The following is a 15,993-nucleotide window of genomic DNA, read 5'->3' as shown; positions in this document are numbered from 1 at the left end:
CTATTATTCTTCATTTGGAAATATAGTCAATTGAAGGGGACCTTCACGTAATATTTATCTAATCATACCATGAAACTACTTGACGTTTGACATGTTTTGCTTTATGTTCTCGTCCTGTAGCATTTACGTGAAAAGTGCTGTGGAAAAAATCCATGGTGGTTTTCACGTAAACCTTACGATGATATTTTTCTGGGTGTAGGTTATGTTCTCCCAAGACACAATTTATTCGAAACCGGCACACTGACAGCATAGAATACACAGCTTACACGGAAGAAAAAACTTCACAAAGAAACATAGAAACTCATTAATGAGTTAAAAAGTACCTATTTTAAGATTTCATGTATACACTGAAAATTCTCGTTTATTTTTTCAAAATGACCTAAGAAACATATTTTCATGAATGAATTTTAATATTGCGATCAACAGACCAATATGATAGCTTTTGATTGCAGTACACAAATTAATTCATGAATAAAAGGTGACATATGTTCTTTTAAAAGTTAAGCGTCATTTCTGCCATTTCTTTCCCCTATGGGCCGATGTGAGCAGTGAGAAGTGAAAAGTGAGACGTGAGAAGTGCGGAGTGAGGAGTGAAAAGTAAGAAATAAGAAATGAAAAATGAGAAATGAAAAATCACCAGATGATCCGAAATGAAAACAAAAATGTTTTTCCAAATTTAATCTAGACTATCCTTTGAAAATAGCTGAAATTTTTTTGCTAATATTTTCAAATGGATATAATAGAAAAACGACGCATCCCACAAAAAAGTGTTGTATGGGTGACCATCGCAAAATCAGTCAAACTTTCTAGTGAAAATATCGGAAACAATCCAAATTGAGCCCTACACTGAAAAAAATCAGTTTAAAAATTTTAAAGTCGATTTGCGAAAAACGCCCTTTTTTATTTAAATGAAATTTTGTCTCAAGATAGGTGATTATGTTCCCTACCAACCGTCCATACATCGCAAGCTGGGCACTCTTAAGGAAAAAAAGTTTTTCTAACAAAAACTTTTCTTGTCGGAATTATTTTCAGTGTATTTTCATCTGAAATTAAACCAATGAAAGCCATCGTTATAGAACCCCAAGCAAATCTATTTTTATGATACATTGTCTAATTTAGTCACTAAATATAGTTTGTTTTTAAATTAAGAGTAATATTAAGAAGGGGTTTATACCTTCAAAAAAAATATTATATTCCATTATTAGCTTCTTTAGTTGCGACCAGTTACGACCAAAACATTGTACTCTGCCTGACTGTACAGGAATACTTAATATGAGTTTATTATGCATACATATGTTAAATCCACCCCTTAAAGACACTGAAAAAATCAATTCCGTCAAGAAAAAGTTTTTGTTAGAAAATTTTTTTCCCTTCAAAGTGCCCAGCTTGCGATGTATGGACGGTTGGTAGGGAACATAATCACCTATCTTGAGACAAAATTTCGTCCAAATCGAAAAGGGCGTTTTTTTGCAAATCGACTTTTAATTTTTTAAATCAATTTTTTTTAGTGTAGGGTTCAATTTTGAGTTTTTCAAAAAGTTTTATGAGAAAGTTTGACTGATTTTGCGATAGTCACCCATACAACACTTTTTTGTAGGAAGGGTCGTTTTTCGATTATATCCATTTGAAAAAATCAGTAAAAACAAGTTTGACCCTTTTCAAAAGATAGTCTGAATCAAATTTGAATAAACTAAGGCTGTGAACCATTCCACCGATTCGTTTAACTTTTAGTTAAAATTTGACAGTTCGATGGTTATTTCGCCGTGGTTAAAAATAAACCTCCTCCGGAGCATGGTTAGATTTGACAGTTCGATAGTTAAACTTTGTTCGCGAGAAAATTGGCGCCAAATCCATTTCGTTCCGAATAACTATCAATCTGTCAAAACTCAAATGGGTCGGCTTCGGAGTAAAATTTTAACCACGATGGGAAAATAACCATCGGAGTGTCAAATTTTAACTAAAAGTTAAACGAATCGGTGGAATGGTTCACAGCCTAAGTATGCACTTTTCTTTTAACTGCACTTCTTAAACGTTGACCAATAAATTTACAAAAAGTCAACTTAAACAATCAGAACACTTGCAAGTTCCCAAAAAGTTCTATTTTGGCTTTACGCATTTTATTACATTTCCCACATAACTTTTCAAAAGGACCTAAGTAAATTTTTTTCATGAATTCTCGCTTAACTTTTCAAAAGGACGTAAGTAACATTTTTTTTCATGAATTAATTTGAATACTGCAATCAATATTGTGATTCTCGAGATATTATAGCATTTTGCTCATTCACCTCTGCCTCGCTTAGTTGTGCGCCGCTAAGGTATTGTGTCATATTATGGTACTTTACTCAATTTAAGTGTAGAATATTACATCACAAATTAAACATAATTGCACTACTAATATCCACTTAAACAATATCCCGAACGCAACACAGGCGAAAGAAAAGCAAAAACTACTAAACCTCGAACAATTTCACTTAAAAATATCTTTTTCGTAAAGGGACGACAATATGCTACATACCTTACAAGCGAATGTGGAAAAGCTTACCGAAAGCTCACATCTATTTGACATTGGTTTATTTACTTTTGCATGGCGCACAACTCGGCGCATGGGACCCGGCGCGTAACTGGTGAGCCAGTATGCTAATTTTAGAAAAGAATCGCAATAGCTTTCATGTTGTTCTGTTGATTGCAGTACTCAAATTAATTCATGAAAAAAATGTTACTTAGGTCCTTTTGATAAATTATGCGAGATCTATAGTACAGCAGAAAGTCCATTGCTGATAAACGTTCATTTCGAACAATACACCGCAGATTACTGGTTATTTTTTTTTTTTGACATATACTCTGTCTCGCTCAAACCAACAGCGAATAATCTAGCGACTACTTTAACGAACTATTTAAGGAACAGCTACTTTAACCGACCGTGTCCATTTAGCAAGTACGGTGTTGAACATAATCTGGAGATTAAAATAACACTTAATAAAGTTTAAAAAAACTTAGCAAGTAACCGCACAATATTGAGTAAAACAAATTAAGGGTGTAGCATTTCTGCATGCGGTGAATAAATTTCGCACCGTGTATATAACTGACAGCATGAATGTTTGTGTTGCTTCTTTCGTGCTTTATTGATGATGCTAACCTCTCAAGCAAAGTTTTCCAAAGCTTCAAATGTGGAACACGAAAACTAATGGACGAACACACACGCGCTAGAGACCCGAAGCCGATGACTTCATCCGCCTCAACACAGCTGTAAAAGTTTCGTCGTTGGAAATAAAAATCGCATACCTACGTACATGCTTTCTCGTGCGCTCGTTACGTTTGCTGCCATTTTGTTTCATGCTTTGGAAGGAAAGAAGAGGCGTGTCATTAAGGCTAACTGCTTTTTGGTTTGGGTGGTTTGGCTGGTTTGGGTGGAATGATGGTGTAGTTTGGGCATATGGGTGATTTGAACATAACATTCGTTTTCATACACCTCCTTATTTCCATATTACGCGGCTTTTTTTCATTTATATTTATGTGAATTGTTGGTTTCATTTTCACAAATGTACTTGTACAATTATTACACAAAGGGATGCAAAATCAATGTATGACATACAACTATGTAGTATTATTGAACTTTAATATTACATTGGTGAAAAAACACTACGTGGGAATCAGGAAAGTTGGAAACATATCGAATTTTAATCCATATGTATTTTTCAAAACGCGCCGTTGCGCTAATCATTGTATTTACTATCGCTAATCATTGTACTACCGCACGATCGCATATTTATAACATATGCATTTTTTCCTTTCTCGTATACAACAAAGTTGTACCGAAAGGCTATATGATTGCTAAAAAAACTTGATAGAAGGCCCGGAGACCCATAGTGTTATATACCGATCGACTCAGCTCGACAAACTGAGGTGACGTCTGTTTTTTTTGTGTATGTGTATGTGTATGTGTACAAATTTTGTAGGCACACTTTTTAGAACTTAGAATTGGGTTGTTTAGCAAAGAAAAATATGAGGTTTTTTGTAGTTCAACATAAAGATCATGCTTTGCTGATCTCCAACATATTTTTATTTTGTTTGTAAACCTTTTGTTAACATTTTTATACAGCAAACAATAAGCCATTTCAATCGATAGAATGACACTAACATTCATAGAATGACAGTTGGCCCATGCAGCATAAGAACAAATTATTAGTCCCATATAAATTTAAAATCCAAATTAAAAATTGTTGAGGTTAGGCTCAGTTTTTTATGCAGATTTAGAATATGTAAAAACATATATACCCCTAAACAACCCAATTATCCGATTTACTCGCAACAAGTTGCATTCGACGGGGAATTGTTTGCTATTGGAAATGGGCCCGATCATTGCTTTTCGGAATTATTGAAAAAACATTGTTTTTCCCCAAAGGTCCCCCTTGAAAATTTAAAGAACAATTTTTTTTGAATGGTGGCAAGGCAAAAATATTAAAAATGATCGAAAAAATGTGATCTATTCCCCCAAAGAGCTTTTTTGACCTTTCTAATGTGATTTTTTCAATATATTTTATAATGCACGAGAAAGGCATCATCACTGCTAGGTGGATTAATCTGGGTTTTTCAGAATGAATTTTACCACCGGAATTTCGGAATTTTGCGGATTTTTTGCAGTAAAATTAAAAATCAGTAAAAAAAACACATTTTTATTAATCTTCTTGTTAATATAAGAGCACAAACAAGTTAAGTCACTATTAAAAATCCAAAAAGTTATGATGACTGCTTCAGGCTTGATCCGGAGTCCGGATGCTTATGACAGGTGATAATCTTGTCCATGATTGCGATGGTTTGTCTCCGGACGATGATCCGCGTTTTCTGCCGGTCGCGCGTTCCTAGTTCAGATTCATCAACCAGTTTAAAGCATAATTCTAATGATTTATTTCAAATACTTACTGTTACACCTGTTGTGAAATCGGAAACCTGTTGTGATTTTGGTTCAGGCTGGCAAAAACCTGAGACAGCCTGGAAGGAACTATTTTCCTCTGGAACTCCATACTTTCGATGACCTATGAGTATAATTGAGCAGTTTTATATGGTTTTATCATTAGTATAGTTAATATTAGATAAATAAAATTAAAGTAGTTTATTTACTTACGTCCATACGAGGGCTCATTGATTGAATTTTTCAACCGGGAGAAAACAGAAAAACAATTTGAAAATATTCGCAACTATTTTTTCACCCATTAATGGGTAAAAAAATGCACATTTTTAAACTTCTTTCTAATTTTGAACATGGGTATTTTTTTACCCATTGAACAACTTTTAAAATTACCCCTTTTTAGACAGTTCCCACTTGGAACCATATCTAACAGCGACCAGGAATCTACCTCAATAAGACGCAAACCACCCTAGTCGAGCTTCATCTTCATCTTGAACACGAACCAAGTGCATTTCGACCAACGAATTTTGCGAGTGTATTTGTTTGTTTACGGTTTACCACACATTCACATACCATAGCGGCAGTCGGATCGGTTAAGCCGTCTCGCGCGCGCTTTCTCATCAGCATTTTTCACAACCGGTTTTCTCAGTGAAAAAGAAGCTACGCGCGACGGAAAAAAAACCTTTTTCTCGAAAATAACGCGATATTCCTCGGAAAATTGCTATTTTAATACACTTTCTAAGGACGGAACGAGATTTCGGATAGGAAAAAGCGGGTTTGGATTTTAAACTTATAAAAACGTGTGTTTATTCATCGAACTTTTTCAAACAACAAAACATGTGGAATCAAGGAAACAGAAAAATACACATTTGACATTTAGGTTGTCAGCACTGCTCGTGAGCCGAGGGATAACTCGATTAGTGAAAGCTTCAATAATACACTGAACATAAATTGCATCCTTATTACCCCTGCTCAATTTTTGTCTAGTAGATTCAGTCTCTCGCGTAGCCGACGAAACTGCCCTGCAGGAAGACCTTTCGTCATTATATCTGCTTCCTGATGATCCGTTGATACGTATCGCACTTCTATTTGCCCCTGCTGAACCAAATCACTAACGAATCGATGTTTGACGTCGATATGCTTTAATCTGCTTCTAGCCTTCGGTTCACAAACAACTTTAATCGTGCTTTGGTTGTCTTCATAATACGGAACTGTACTTATGTTGTGGCCCAGTTCTTCTATCAACCGCTTGAGCCACATTCCTTCACACACAGCTACGCACAACGCAATCAACTCTGCCTCTGTTGACGACAACGATATTGTTGGCTGCTTTCTCGTGCCCCATGCAACAGTGCACCCGAACACCTTAAACACATATCCCGTCACCGAGCGTCGATCCACTACGTTATTCGCCCAGTCCGCATCGCAAAATGCAGCAAGCACCGGTTCCTCGTTGACAGCTTCAAACTTCAGCCCAATATCCAGCGAACCCTTGATGTACCGCAATATGCGCTTCAAATGCACCCAATGTTCATCGGTTGGACAACTTTGAAATTGGCTGTAGTAGTTCACTGCTGCACACAAATCAGGCCGAGTGGTGAGAGTTACATACATTAAACATCCGACTAATTCTCTATACGGCTTGGTGGTACGCGTAGATTCATTACCTTTCTGCAGTTGTAAACGGCACTCCATTGGAACAGATGATGGTTTGCACTCGAGCATGTTAAATCTTTCCAATAGTGTCTCCAAATATCTACGCTGGCTGATTCGCATGATTCTCTTGTCGATGTCCCTCTCTATTTTCATTCCAAGAAAACATGAAACCTCATTCGAATCCGTCATTCTAAACTCCTGAGACAAACAACTCTTGATGACCTTTGATTTCCTTCAAGTCATGGCCAATTATCAATATGTCATCTACATATAGTAACAAGAATACTTTCTTGCCACCTCGACTTCTGAAGTAAAGACACGCATCATTTTGACTTCGTTGGAATCCAAGTTTTGTAATGAAACTATCGAATTTTTCATTCCAAACTCTAGATGCCTGTTTAAGGCCATATAGTGCCTTTTTCAAACGGCACACTAATCCATTTCCTACTTCGTAGCCCTCCGGCTGTGACATATATATTTCCTCGGTAAGTTCACCGTTGAGGAAAGCCGATTGAACATCCATCTGATGAATCAGCATCCGTTCTTTGTTCGCCACAGCTAATAGGGTTCTTAACGTGTCCACTTTAGCAACAGGAGAATATGTTTCATTATAGTCGAAACCACGTTGCTGACTAAAACCACGTGCAACCAACCGCGCCTTATACTTGTCTGGTTTACCTTCATTTCCTGGTTTGATCTTAAACACCCATTTACAGGACACAGCCTTTCGTCCAGCCGGAAGACGCACTAGTTCCCATGTGGTGTTTCTGCTCAAAGAATCCAGCTCCGCTTGTATGGCTGCTTCCCATTGTGGCCAATCACTCCTCTGCTTTAACTCTGCTACGGTGCAAGGTAGGTTGTCAACATACTCAATTGCGCCGAAAGCAAACCCTGCGAACGTCATGTCGTAATCCTTCTGCCATGCAGGAGGCTTTCTGAAACGGCTTCCAGCTTCACTAGTTGCACTAGTTGAATCCGCACGATCCTCTTTGTCATTCTCCTCTTCAAGCGTTGTATCCACACAACTATCGAAGTCTTCAGCTTCCGTGCCATCATCCTGATCCGAATCCGCTGAAATTTCATTTTCGTTCTCCGTGATTTCTTCCTCTGTGGTTTCATTTGTATTCACTTCACTTGATACACGAGCAATCACCGTCTTCGACTGCGCCGTCTCGCCGACAATCACGCTGGATTCTGCTTTGGAATTCTCATCAATAATGATATCCCGGACCGTAACCATCTTTCGTTGTTTGGGGCTCCAGACACGATACCCGTTTACTCCGTATCCTATGAAAATCCCTCTCCAGCTTTTCTCATCCAGCTTTTTACGGGTCTCTTTCGGAATGTGGCAATACGCAGGGAGCCGAAAACTCTCAGTTTTGAAACGTCTGGCCTCTTACCATTCCACATCTCCGCAGGTGTGACATTTTCTCCAATTGCGTGAGCCGGGCTCCTATTTGTTACAAACGCCGCTGTTTCAACTGCTTCTCCCCAAAAACATCTATTGATACCAGAATCAAACAGCATCGAACGGGCTTTCTCTACCAACGTCCGATTCATCCGTTCACTGACCCCGTTTTGCTCGGGTGAGTAAGGGACGGTAAACTCCATTTTGATTCCTCGCTGACGACAAAACAAACGCATCTCCTTGCCGACGTACTCCCCACCATTGTCGGAGCGAAGGCGAGAAATCTTGCACCCAAACTTAGCTGTAGTTTGCGCCTCGTAATCCTTAAAACAGTTGGTCACTTCACTCTTCGACTTGATCAAATACACCACAGTGAATCTTGACCAATCATCTATAAAGGTGACGAAATATTTCTCTCCGCTCCAGCTTACAGGTGTCACTGGCCCGCAAACGTCAGAATGCACCAGCTCCAAAACACGGTTTGACCGTCTCTCCTGTCGCAGTGCAAACGGATTTCTCGTCTGCTTTGCGGACACGCATGATTCACAGATTGCCATCTGCTTTTCGTCTGACATCGCTTTTATTCCGTTTACCACCTTTCCCGATAGCAAACTTGTCAGATTTCTCTCTCCCAGATGGCCAAAACGGCGATGCCAAAGCTCATTCGCCTTATTTATTTGCCCAGAAAATAATAAGGATTCGCACATACCTTTAGGTGAGTAGAAGTTGAGCTCATATAGCTTGTCCCGCCGCCGCCCAGTGGCCACCACCACCGAGTCTTTCATAATCTCGACACGACCGCCTTCGAATACCACTCGCATTCCTGCTGACTCCACCTTGCTTATCGAAAACAAGTTCGCCCTTGCTTCTGGAATGTATACTACATCCGACACTTTTGCCTCGACAGATTTGTCTCCCAGCATCGAAATCACTGATACATCACCAGCCCACTTGGCTGTCACCCATTCACCACTTTTGGCTACAGCAATGTCCATTGGCTGTGCCATCTGCACTAGATTGTCGAATAATCGTTTATCGTTGCATATATGCTCGGTCGCACCCGAGTCAATGTACCACCGAATTTTGTTTTGTTCACCAAATTTTGTTTTCCCAGCAACCATGAAAATCACTCCCTCTCTTTTCACTCGCGACGTGCGCAGACGATTTGGTAAACGATTTCGCATCGTTCTTCTTTTTCTTCTCAGGGCATTCAGCCATTTTGTGCCCTTCCTTTTGGCAACCAAAGCATTTAAAGATTTTCTTTTTCTTCGTTTGCTTGTTGCCCGTACCGGCAAACGCGGTCGATTCACTTCTTGTTGAATTTGTACCAGACACTGTGCTTCTTCTCTTTATTTCTTCATCAAGAAGCCTGCTCTTCACAAAATCCATTGTTAGCTGTTCTTCCGGTTGCGACTCAATTGATGTGACTACTGCATCGTATTCCGAGCCCAACGAAAGAAGCAACCGACACACTACGTCAATGTCATCCATCACACCACCGGCACTACGGAAAAGTCGAATCAAACGATCAAATTGCACAAAATGTTCTTGCAGACTACCACCCATGTATCTCAGCTCATGTAGCTGACGATTCAAATGCAGCCGTTTTGCAACACTTTTTCGCTCAAATATTTTCACTAACGAATCCCACATTTCCTTTGGGGTATTCCGCCCCTGCAAATGTTCCAATTGATCATCATGAATCCGCGACACAATCATCGTTTTACACTTTTTATCTTTCTTCTGCCGCTTTTCTAAAGCCTTTTCCTTCTTCTGAACCACTGCTGCCGCGTCCCCTGCTTCGACTTTGAATTCCGGAAAATCATCTATTTCGGTCTCCACGCACTCCACTAGATCGTGCTCATCCAGCAGCGTGAGCATCCGAAACTTCCACGCCGGAAAATTCACCCCGTCGAACAGCGCAACGCGGTAGAACTCCTCTTTCTCGTGTTCCCCCATTTTCACTATTTTCGCGACACTACGACTGGAATCCACTTGATACGACCGTTTCGCGACTCGGAAGCGATCCTAGGCCCATAACCTAAGGACGGAACGAGATTTCGGATAGGAAAAAGCGGGTTTGGATTTTAAACTTATAAAAACGTGTGTTTATTCATCGAACTTTTTCAAACAACAAATCATGTGGAATCAAGGAAACAGAAAAATACACACTCAGAAATTAAAGAAACCATTTATATGATAAAATCTATACTTTTTTAGTATTAATGAGATTTATTTATTGCTTAGTTTTAATTGTATACTACCGTAGCATACAAATTAAACTACCGAGGATTTGTGCGGAAGTATTTTATTTAGTGTACATATTTGGGTTGACAGTTGTTTTCAAGTTGTGAAATAAACGCTCATTATGGCCAGGTGCGGTTTGGCAGAACCTCGATCAAATTATTTAAATTAGTTAAATTCAAAGTAAAACTTATTTTAAAGTTTAAAAACTGCATGGCGATAGCGAGGGTGATATTAAACACATTGCTTGCGTGAAAGGTAAGTTGTGCAGAACAAAAATAACACCAGTCTAAGTTTTCTTTTGCGTTTACGGAACATAAGTTCCAAATGTATCTTTGTAGGCAATGCCGGAGCTGCCTTCGAAAACCCCGAAAACCAGAATCGAATCACGGTTTCCTGAAACAAGTTGAACTATACGATATGATGCGGCAGGATTGATTTAGATCTTATGAAATCGGGACGCAGCAGATAATGCCGTATTGCACGAACTTTCAAGCGAAATTGAAGGGGACCGAAAAGATGTGTTGAGCCTGATATCAATTATTTAGTTTTAAGATATGTTCAAAATTATGTAATCGCGAAATAAAAACTTATATTAACGATCATATTTTTATTTCCATTATTTTACGAACAAAACAAAGCATATGTTCAATGCAGAATCCAGCTAAAATGCAAACCAAATGAAGTAAATCTAATGTTGATTAAAGCCAACATATACATTACTCCTCATAAATCCAAGTTATACTAACGCGGTATAGTGCGAACTTAAACTAATCCGGGGTCAACCAGGCGAATAGCCAGTTAGTATGACTTTTAACCTATTTGGTATTTATTTTTCTCAGAGTGCACATTTGACATTTAGGTTGTCAGCACTGCTCGTGAGCCGAGGGATAACTCGATTAGTGAAAGCTTCAATAATACACTGAACATAAATTGCATCCTTATTACTTTCGACGGTAGTGATAAATATGAACAAAATACTTGACGATATCTCTGGAAAATATCTTGAAAAATTATGGCCAGTCAACGAACGAGAACCATCAGAGAAAGAAGGACCCGATGAAGCTCCTGCTTGATGACAGCATACGTGGCGGAAGAATACCCCGAGTGCCGCATGCTGGACAAGCTGATTTTCGACACCGGAATGCTGAGTGAAATAACGTCGATGTGAACAATCTAGATGTTCTCCGGAAGGGCTCACGAACGATGAGAATCGACAACTTTGTGAGCGTATACGACAATGGTTTGTTGCCGTCAACGTACTTACATTCATAGCCATGTCCTTCCTGGCATATTCTCTTCTAGCCCGTTAATATAATCCTTTCTTCCATTTGAATAGGATCCTTCTTATGGGCCAATTTCCCGTAGCCGTACCTTGGAGTGGCCAGTTTTAACGACGGCGCCATCGCCTATTTACCGTCGAGGGGTTCTGTCTGCTGCGCCTCATGACATGCAGTCAAAGTTAACAGCTCTCGCAAAAATGTAAAAAAATACTAATAAAATAGATATTCATAATAAAATTTATAATAAAATGATTAAATAGTTTCCAAAGTAAACAAACCGAAAAAAAACAAGAACAAAAAGAAGAAGAATCACTAGGTACCCATGTCTCTACCACATCTAGCAAAAATCTAGAAGAACTGTGGTACCCTTGTCTATTAGATATCTCTGCGTTATCTAAGAGAATCGATATGTCAAATTCCTTCCGGTTCAAACGGTCTACTCGTCTAAAATTTGAAGTAGACACCGGTTTAAACGGTTGTTGCATTTGAGGCGGCTTTGAGGTCTGACAGGTTCTAGAAATCGACCAAAAATATCTACCCGCATGGAAGGATGTCTAAAAGCGAACAGGAATCTACCTGGATAGGACGCAAACCACTTTAGCAAAGCCACAATTTTATCCAGCGCTTAACCCATGCGCCTTTTTAGAATGATTGGGCATGTATGTGTAACCGGTACACTTATACCGCCAAATAAATTAAGCGGTTCAACTGTCATAAAACCTCGCGCTTTTTTTCGTCGTCATTTTTTCACCGAGTCGAGTGTTGGGTGGTACGGTTAAAGCTTTACCTTGCTGTTTTTTTTCTCAATTTATGCGGAAAATTTGCTAGATTTCCTTTTTTTTCTTGAAAATAGCATTAGCCTGCATGGCTAATATACCTCTGAATAAACATATTTTGCTGCAGCGGAATCCATGAACGAAAAACTAATGAAAACTGGCAGATTCCGTCGGAAAACGACTCTCTCTCTGATGGTAATGGTACATCTGTAAGTAAGGGATAAACCCTTTCAAATAAACTCAATTTCCAATTCTGATCGTTTTCAGACGCATCTCTATCATGCTCATCAAGTGGGGCTGAATCTGGGAATGAATCCAGAATCCCAGAGCTGAATGCTTACATCGGTCTGGGTTTGTCTGTTGTGTTGAGGATGCAAATCGAAAGGACGAAGTGGTGCCTTTGTTAATTTCTCGATACTTGGATTAGCAACATCAGCATGGATTACACACATACATGAGAGCGAGGGGGTCAGAGATGTTTCACAAGCTGAATTTCAGAAGATCGAAAAGGTAAGTAATTTTTCTTCTGTAGTGTACACCTCCCATTTAACGGTTATTTTTTTTCGATAGAAATATCATTCACCCAGTAGCACGATCATTCACCCGTTTCGAAAACTCCATTTAATCACTGCACTTCGCCACCTGAGGTATGTGAAGTCCAGAAATGTTTCACCGGCGCTAATGAAGCGTTCACGGTGATTGTAATTAGTATAGACAGGATGCAGGTTTCACGCAGCAAATCCCAGTTGAAATAAGCTTCCATCAGAACCTCTTAGAAGGTGAAGATTTACATTTTAATCAAGAGCCGGTATTGAAGAATGATGGAGACGGTAAAGGTAAGAAGTTTGTTGGATTCCATTCGTATGTTTAAGTATTTTCTTGTATGTAGCTAAAACGACCAATTGGACAGCATGTCTATTCCTGGGCTGCATGACTACGATGATCCGCCAGACGCACCTGCATGCCGCATAACAAAGAGAAGTCGGGCAAACTCCTGCTGGGCCCAATGTTCCTATCGGGAGAGATCATACCCGGTGTCGCCAAACTAAAAACGATACACACTTCGTGCAGCATCAGAAGCACGCCGCAGCACATCTTTGTCCATCTTTGAACTAGTTCATACCATTATTTTATTATTAATAAACATAAAAATGTAAAATATAAAAGTACTCTGAACTTTTTTTTTGCTTTTTAAATTTTAGATGTCAACAAACCGAAAATTCCAAAAAAGAATGATAGGAAGAAGAAGTATCAATTCAGGTACCCAAGTCGCCATTATATCTAGCATAAATCTACTAGAATGGTGGTACCATGGTCTAAGAGATGTCTAAGAAGTATCGAAGAGATTCTATCTGTCAAATCTCTATCGGTTCAAACGGTTTATTCGCCGAAAATTTGAGGTAGAAACGGTTGTTGCATTTGAGGCGGATTTGAGGTCTGACAGGTTCTAGACATCGAAGAAAAATATCTAGGAGACTAATTTTTTTGTCTCAGAGATATCACGGGAGACATCTAGGAGATCTTTCCGAGCGGGTAGGAGACTCATTTTTTTGTCTCAGAGATATCACGGGAGATTTCTAGAAGACGTTTCCGAGTGGGTTTCATAGATCATCAAAAAATGTATACTTTTTTACCCATTAATGGGTTTTAGCCAGTAACCGTGTGTGCAGTGTGCAGATACACGCTTAGCTTAGTTTACCCATAAATACGTAATCCTTTCACCCATATATGGGTAAAAGCAAATTTACTGACATTATGAGCAAAATTCACTCATAAAAACGGTGAATTTCACTCATATTATTAAAAAGTTTGTCTTACCTATATTTGGGTGATCAAGTTTACCAATATTTGGGTGAAAAAATAATCTTGTGTAACAATTCTTCTCAACATGGAGGTTCGGATCTCCCGGAGATTTTTCCTATTAAATTCAATGTAGCCGCCGTTGCCGCTAAACAATAAATCAATCTTATGGTTTTATACGATAATATTGATTGGTGTTGCGATATTTTTATATAAACAATGTAAGTAGTATACAAATTTTACAGTTCTCAAATATTCAATTAAATTTGATCTTGCAGAATGTTCATCCCATTTGCGGCGATGCTCGGTAGCATCAATCGTCATTTCGAAGGTTTCCGTTGTATGCGAGGCTCAATCTCATCATTAAGTGTTATAGGAACATAATATGTGCAACGCCGGTCATTCCTTAAGAATCGTGACTTTTGATGATGATGACAACGGAAATGGCGCTCGCAACTTCGAACACCAAAAGATGTTCGGACACAGAACGATTGTTCCAAGCGTTCCAAGCTGCTACAATCTTTGGCAACTGTCGTGTTTCCCGTGGACCATTCATTTTGCCTTCAAATTGGTGTCCAATTTGTTGCCCAGAATACCTTCGTCAAGCCGAACTAGTGACCACTGGTAAGTAGATAATATTACAAGCTCGACTGAAAGTGGAAACTTCGCGCTAGATGTTTTTTTATTCAATTCTTAAACATGGTATTAGCACTATCTATTTTAAAAGCGCATACAAACTACACTAGCAGTACACAGTAACATTTCATTTTCATCATCTTTGTAGGAACGAATACTAAAGAACAAGAAACCTCCACATCACTCTGGTTGCCGCTGCGAGAAAAACATACAACAACCGGGACAGTTGAGGAATGCCAACAGCGGTGGAATACTGAATAAATAGATGCGGTCCACCTGATGTGGAAAACAGCGGTATTCACCTAATCAGCAACCTTTCAACGAAACCCCCTAAAACGGTAAGTTTGAATGATGATTCGCGCCAAGGGGTGTCTCACATAGAATTAATTAAATATATTTGCTGGAAACGAACCAAGCAACCGAAGCGACTTTATTTCGATGTAAATCGAAATTGTTTCAGGACACATTGCTGATTTTAGCAACGCCGCGAATAAAGCATCTGTCAAATCGAAAAGTGGGATTACCAAAATACACCATCGCTCGACTTCAATATGAAGTTGGTACCGAAAGAAGACTATCCGGCATGTTTTGCATGATAAAGTACGTTGATTTTGATTCTAAATTGCAAAGTGGACAAGTACGCGGTGCATCGATGGTTTACCTTCATGTAATGGAATGAGCGGCAGAGAGTTTAGACAACATTAGATTCGGGCTGAAAATGTCTCAACGCAATCGTTCACCGTGTATCGATCGATCGTATTTTCTCCTCTTATCTAAAGTCCTCAAAAAATCGGTGCTGTAGGAGTGATAAAACCTCAGTGGACGCTGTAGTACTCTTAGGTACTCTTGAGCAATTTTGTCTAGTCCCTGACATGGTGCAGCATTTATTGAATCTTGAATACATGTTCCACATTGTTCCCAGACGGAACTGAACTGTAGACAAACGACCCATGAAAATATGATTTATTCTTATCCTGCTCGTGTTATTTTGTTGACAAAAAGATCGAGCAGCATGGGAGAAACTTCGATCGACTTCAATCTGCTCGTTAGACATGACTATTGATTAAGACTCAGAATCCAGAAATTCAATATCTGAGGACTGAGAGTACGATAATAATAAAATATTACAGTTGTCGTCACCGATTGTAGAAGTTAAGTTCTCAAGAACATTTTTGTATGCAATAAAATATTCAATTTCAGTTTCCGTATGTTTCCTAACAAATCAACCAATCTATAGCGATAGTGTCGTTTCGAAGCATACTTTAGCAGCCAACACCTAAAAAA

The 15,993-nt window shown here is 39.0% G+C and overlaps 1 protein-coding gene and 3 long non-coding RNA genes across 4 annotated transcripts; 2 read left to right on the top strand and 2 right to left on the bottom strand.

Annotated features, from left to right (window-relative positions):
* Window positions 1-4,745: 4,745 nt before the first annotated feature.
* LOC134220652 (uncharacterized) lies at window positions 4,746-5,228 on the bottom strand. The gene is made up of 3 exons (XR_009981993.1): window positions 5,123-5,228; window positions 4,921-5,033; window positions 4,746-4,859 (listed from the first exon to the last, which is right to left on the bottom strand). It is a non-coding gene; the product is annotated as an uncharacterized LOC134220652 (long non-coding RNA).
* A 650-nt stretch (window positions 5,229-5,878) lies between these two features.
* Window positions 5,879-6,631, bottom strand: LOC134222040 (uncharacterized). Its single transcript, XM_062701189.1, has one exon. It carries the CDS (start codon window positions 6,629-6,631, stop codon window positions 5,879-5,881), a length of 753 nt encoding a protein of 250 aa, XP_062557173.1.
* A 5,623-nt stretch (window positions 6,632-12,254) lies between these two features.
* On the top strand, window positions 12,255-13,441 carry LOC134223891 (uncharacterized). The gene is made up of 4 exons (XR_009982762.1): window positions 12,255-12,468; window positions 12,541-12,783; window positions 12,844-13,109; window positions 13,163-13,441. It is a non-coding gene; the product is annotated as an uncharacterized LOC134223891 (long non-coding RNA).
* Window positions 13,442-13,901: 460 nt separating this feature from the next.
* LOC134224910 (uncharacterized) lies at window positions 13,902-15,035 on the top strand. The gene is made up of 3 exons (XR_009983105.1): window positions 13,902-14,294; window positions 14,352-14,697; window positions 14,858-15,035. It is a non-coding gene; the product is annotated as an uncharacterized LOC134224910 (long non-coding RNA).
* The last annotated feature ends 958 nt before the right edge of the window (window positions 15,036-15,993 follow it).

Source organism: Armigeres subalbatus, chromosome 3, assembly GCF_024139115.2.
Source record: "Armigeres subalbatus isolate Guangzhou_Male chromosome 3, GZ_Asu_2, whole genome shotgun sequence".
Taxonomy (NCBI): domain Eukaryota; kingdom Metazoa; phylum Arthropoda; class Insecta; order Diptera; family Culicidae; genus Armigeres; species Armigeres subalbatus.
The sequence above is the reverse complement of the archived record's forward strand: the minus strand, read 5'-3'. Positions and strand labels throughout refer to the sequence as shown.

Bases quoted from the DNA above. Each gene is read 5' to 3' on its own strand.
- LOC134222040 (XM_062701189.1), bottom strand. From the start codon at position 6,631: ATGCTCGAGTGCAAACCATCATCTGTTCCAATGGAGTGCCGTTTACAA.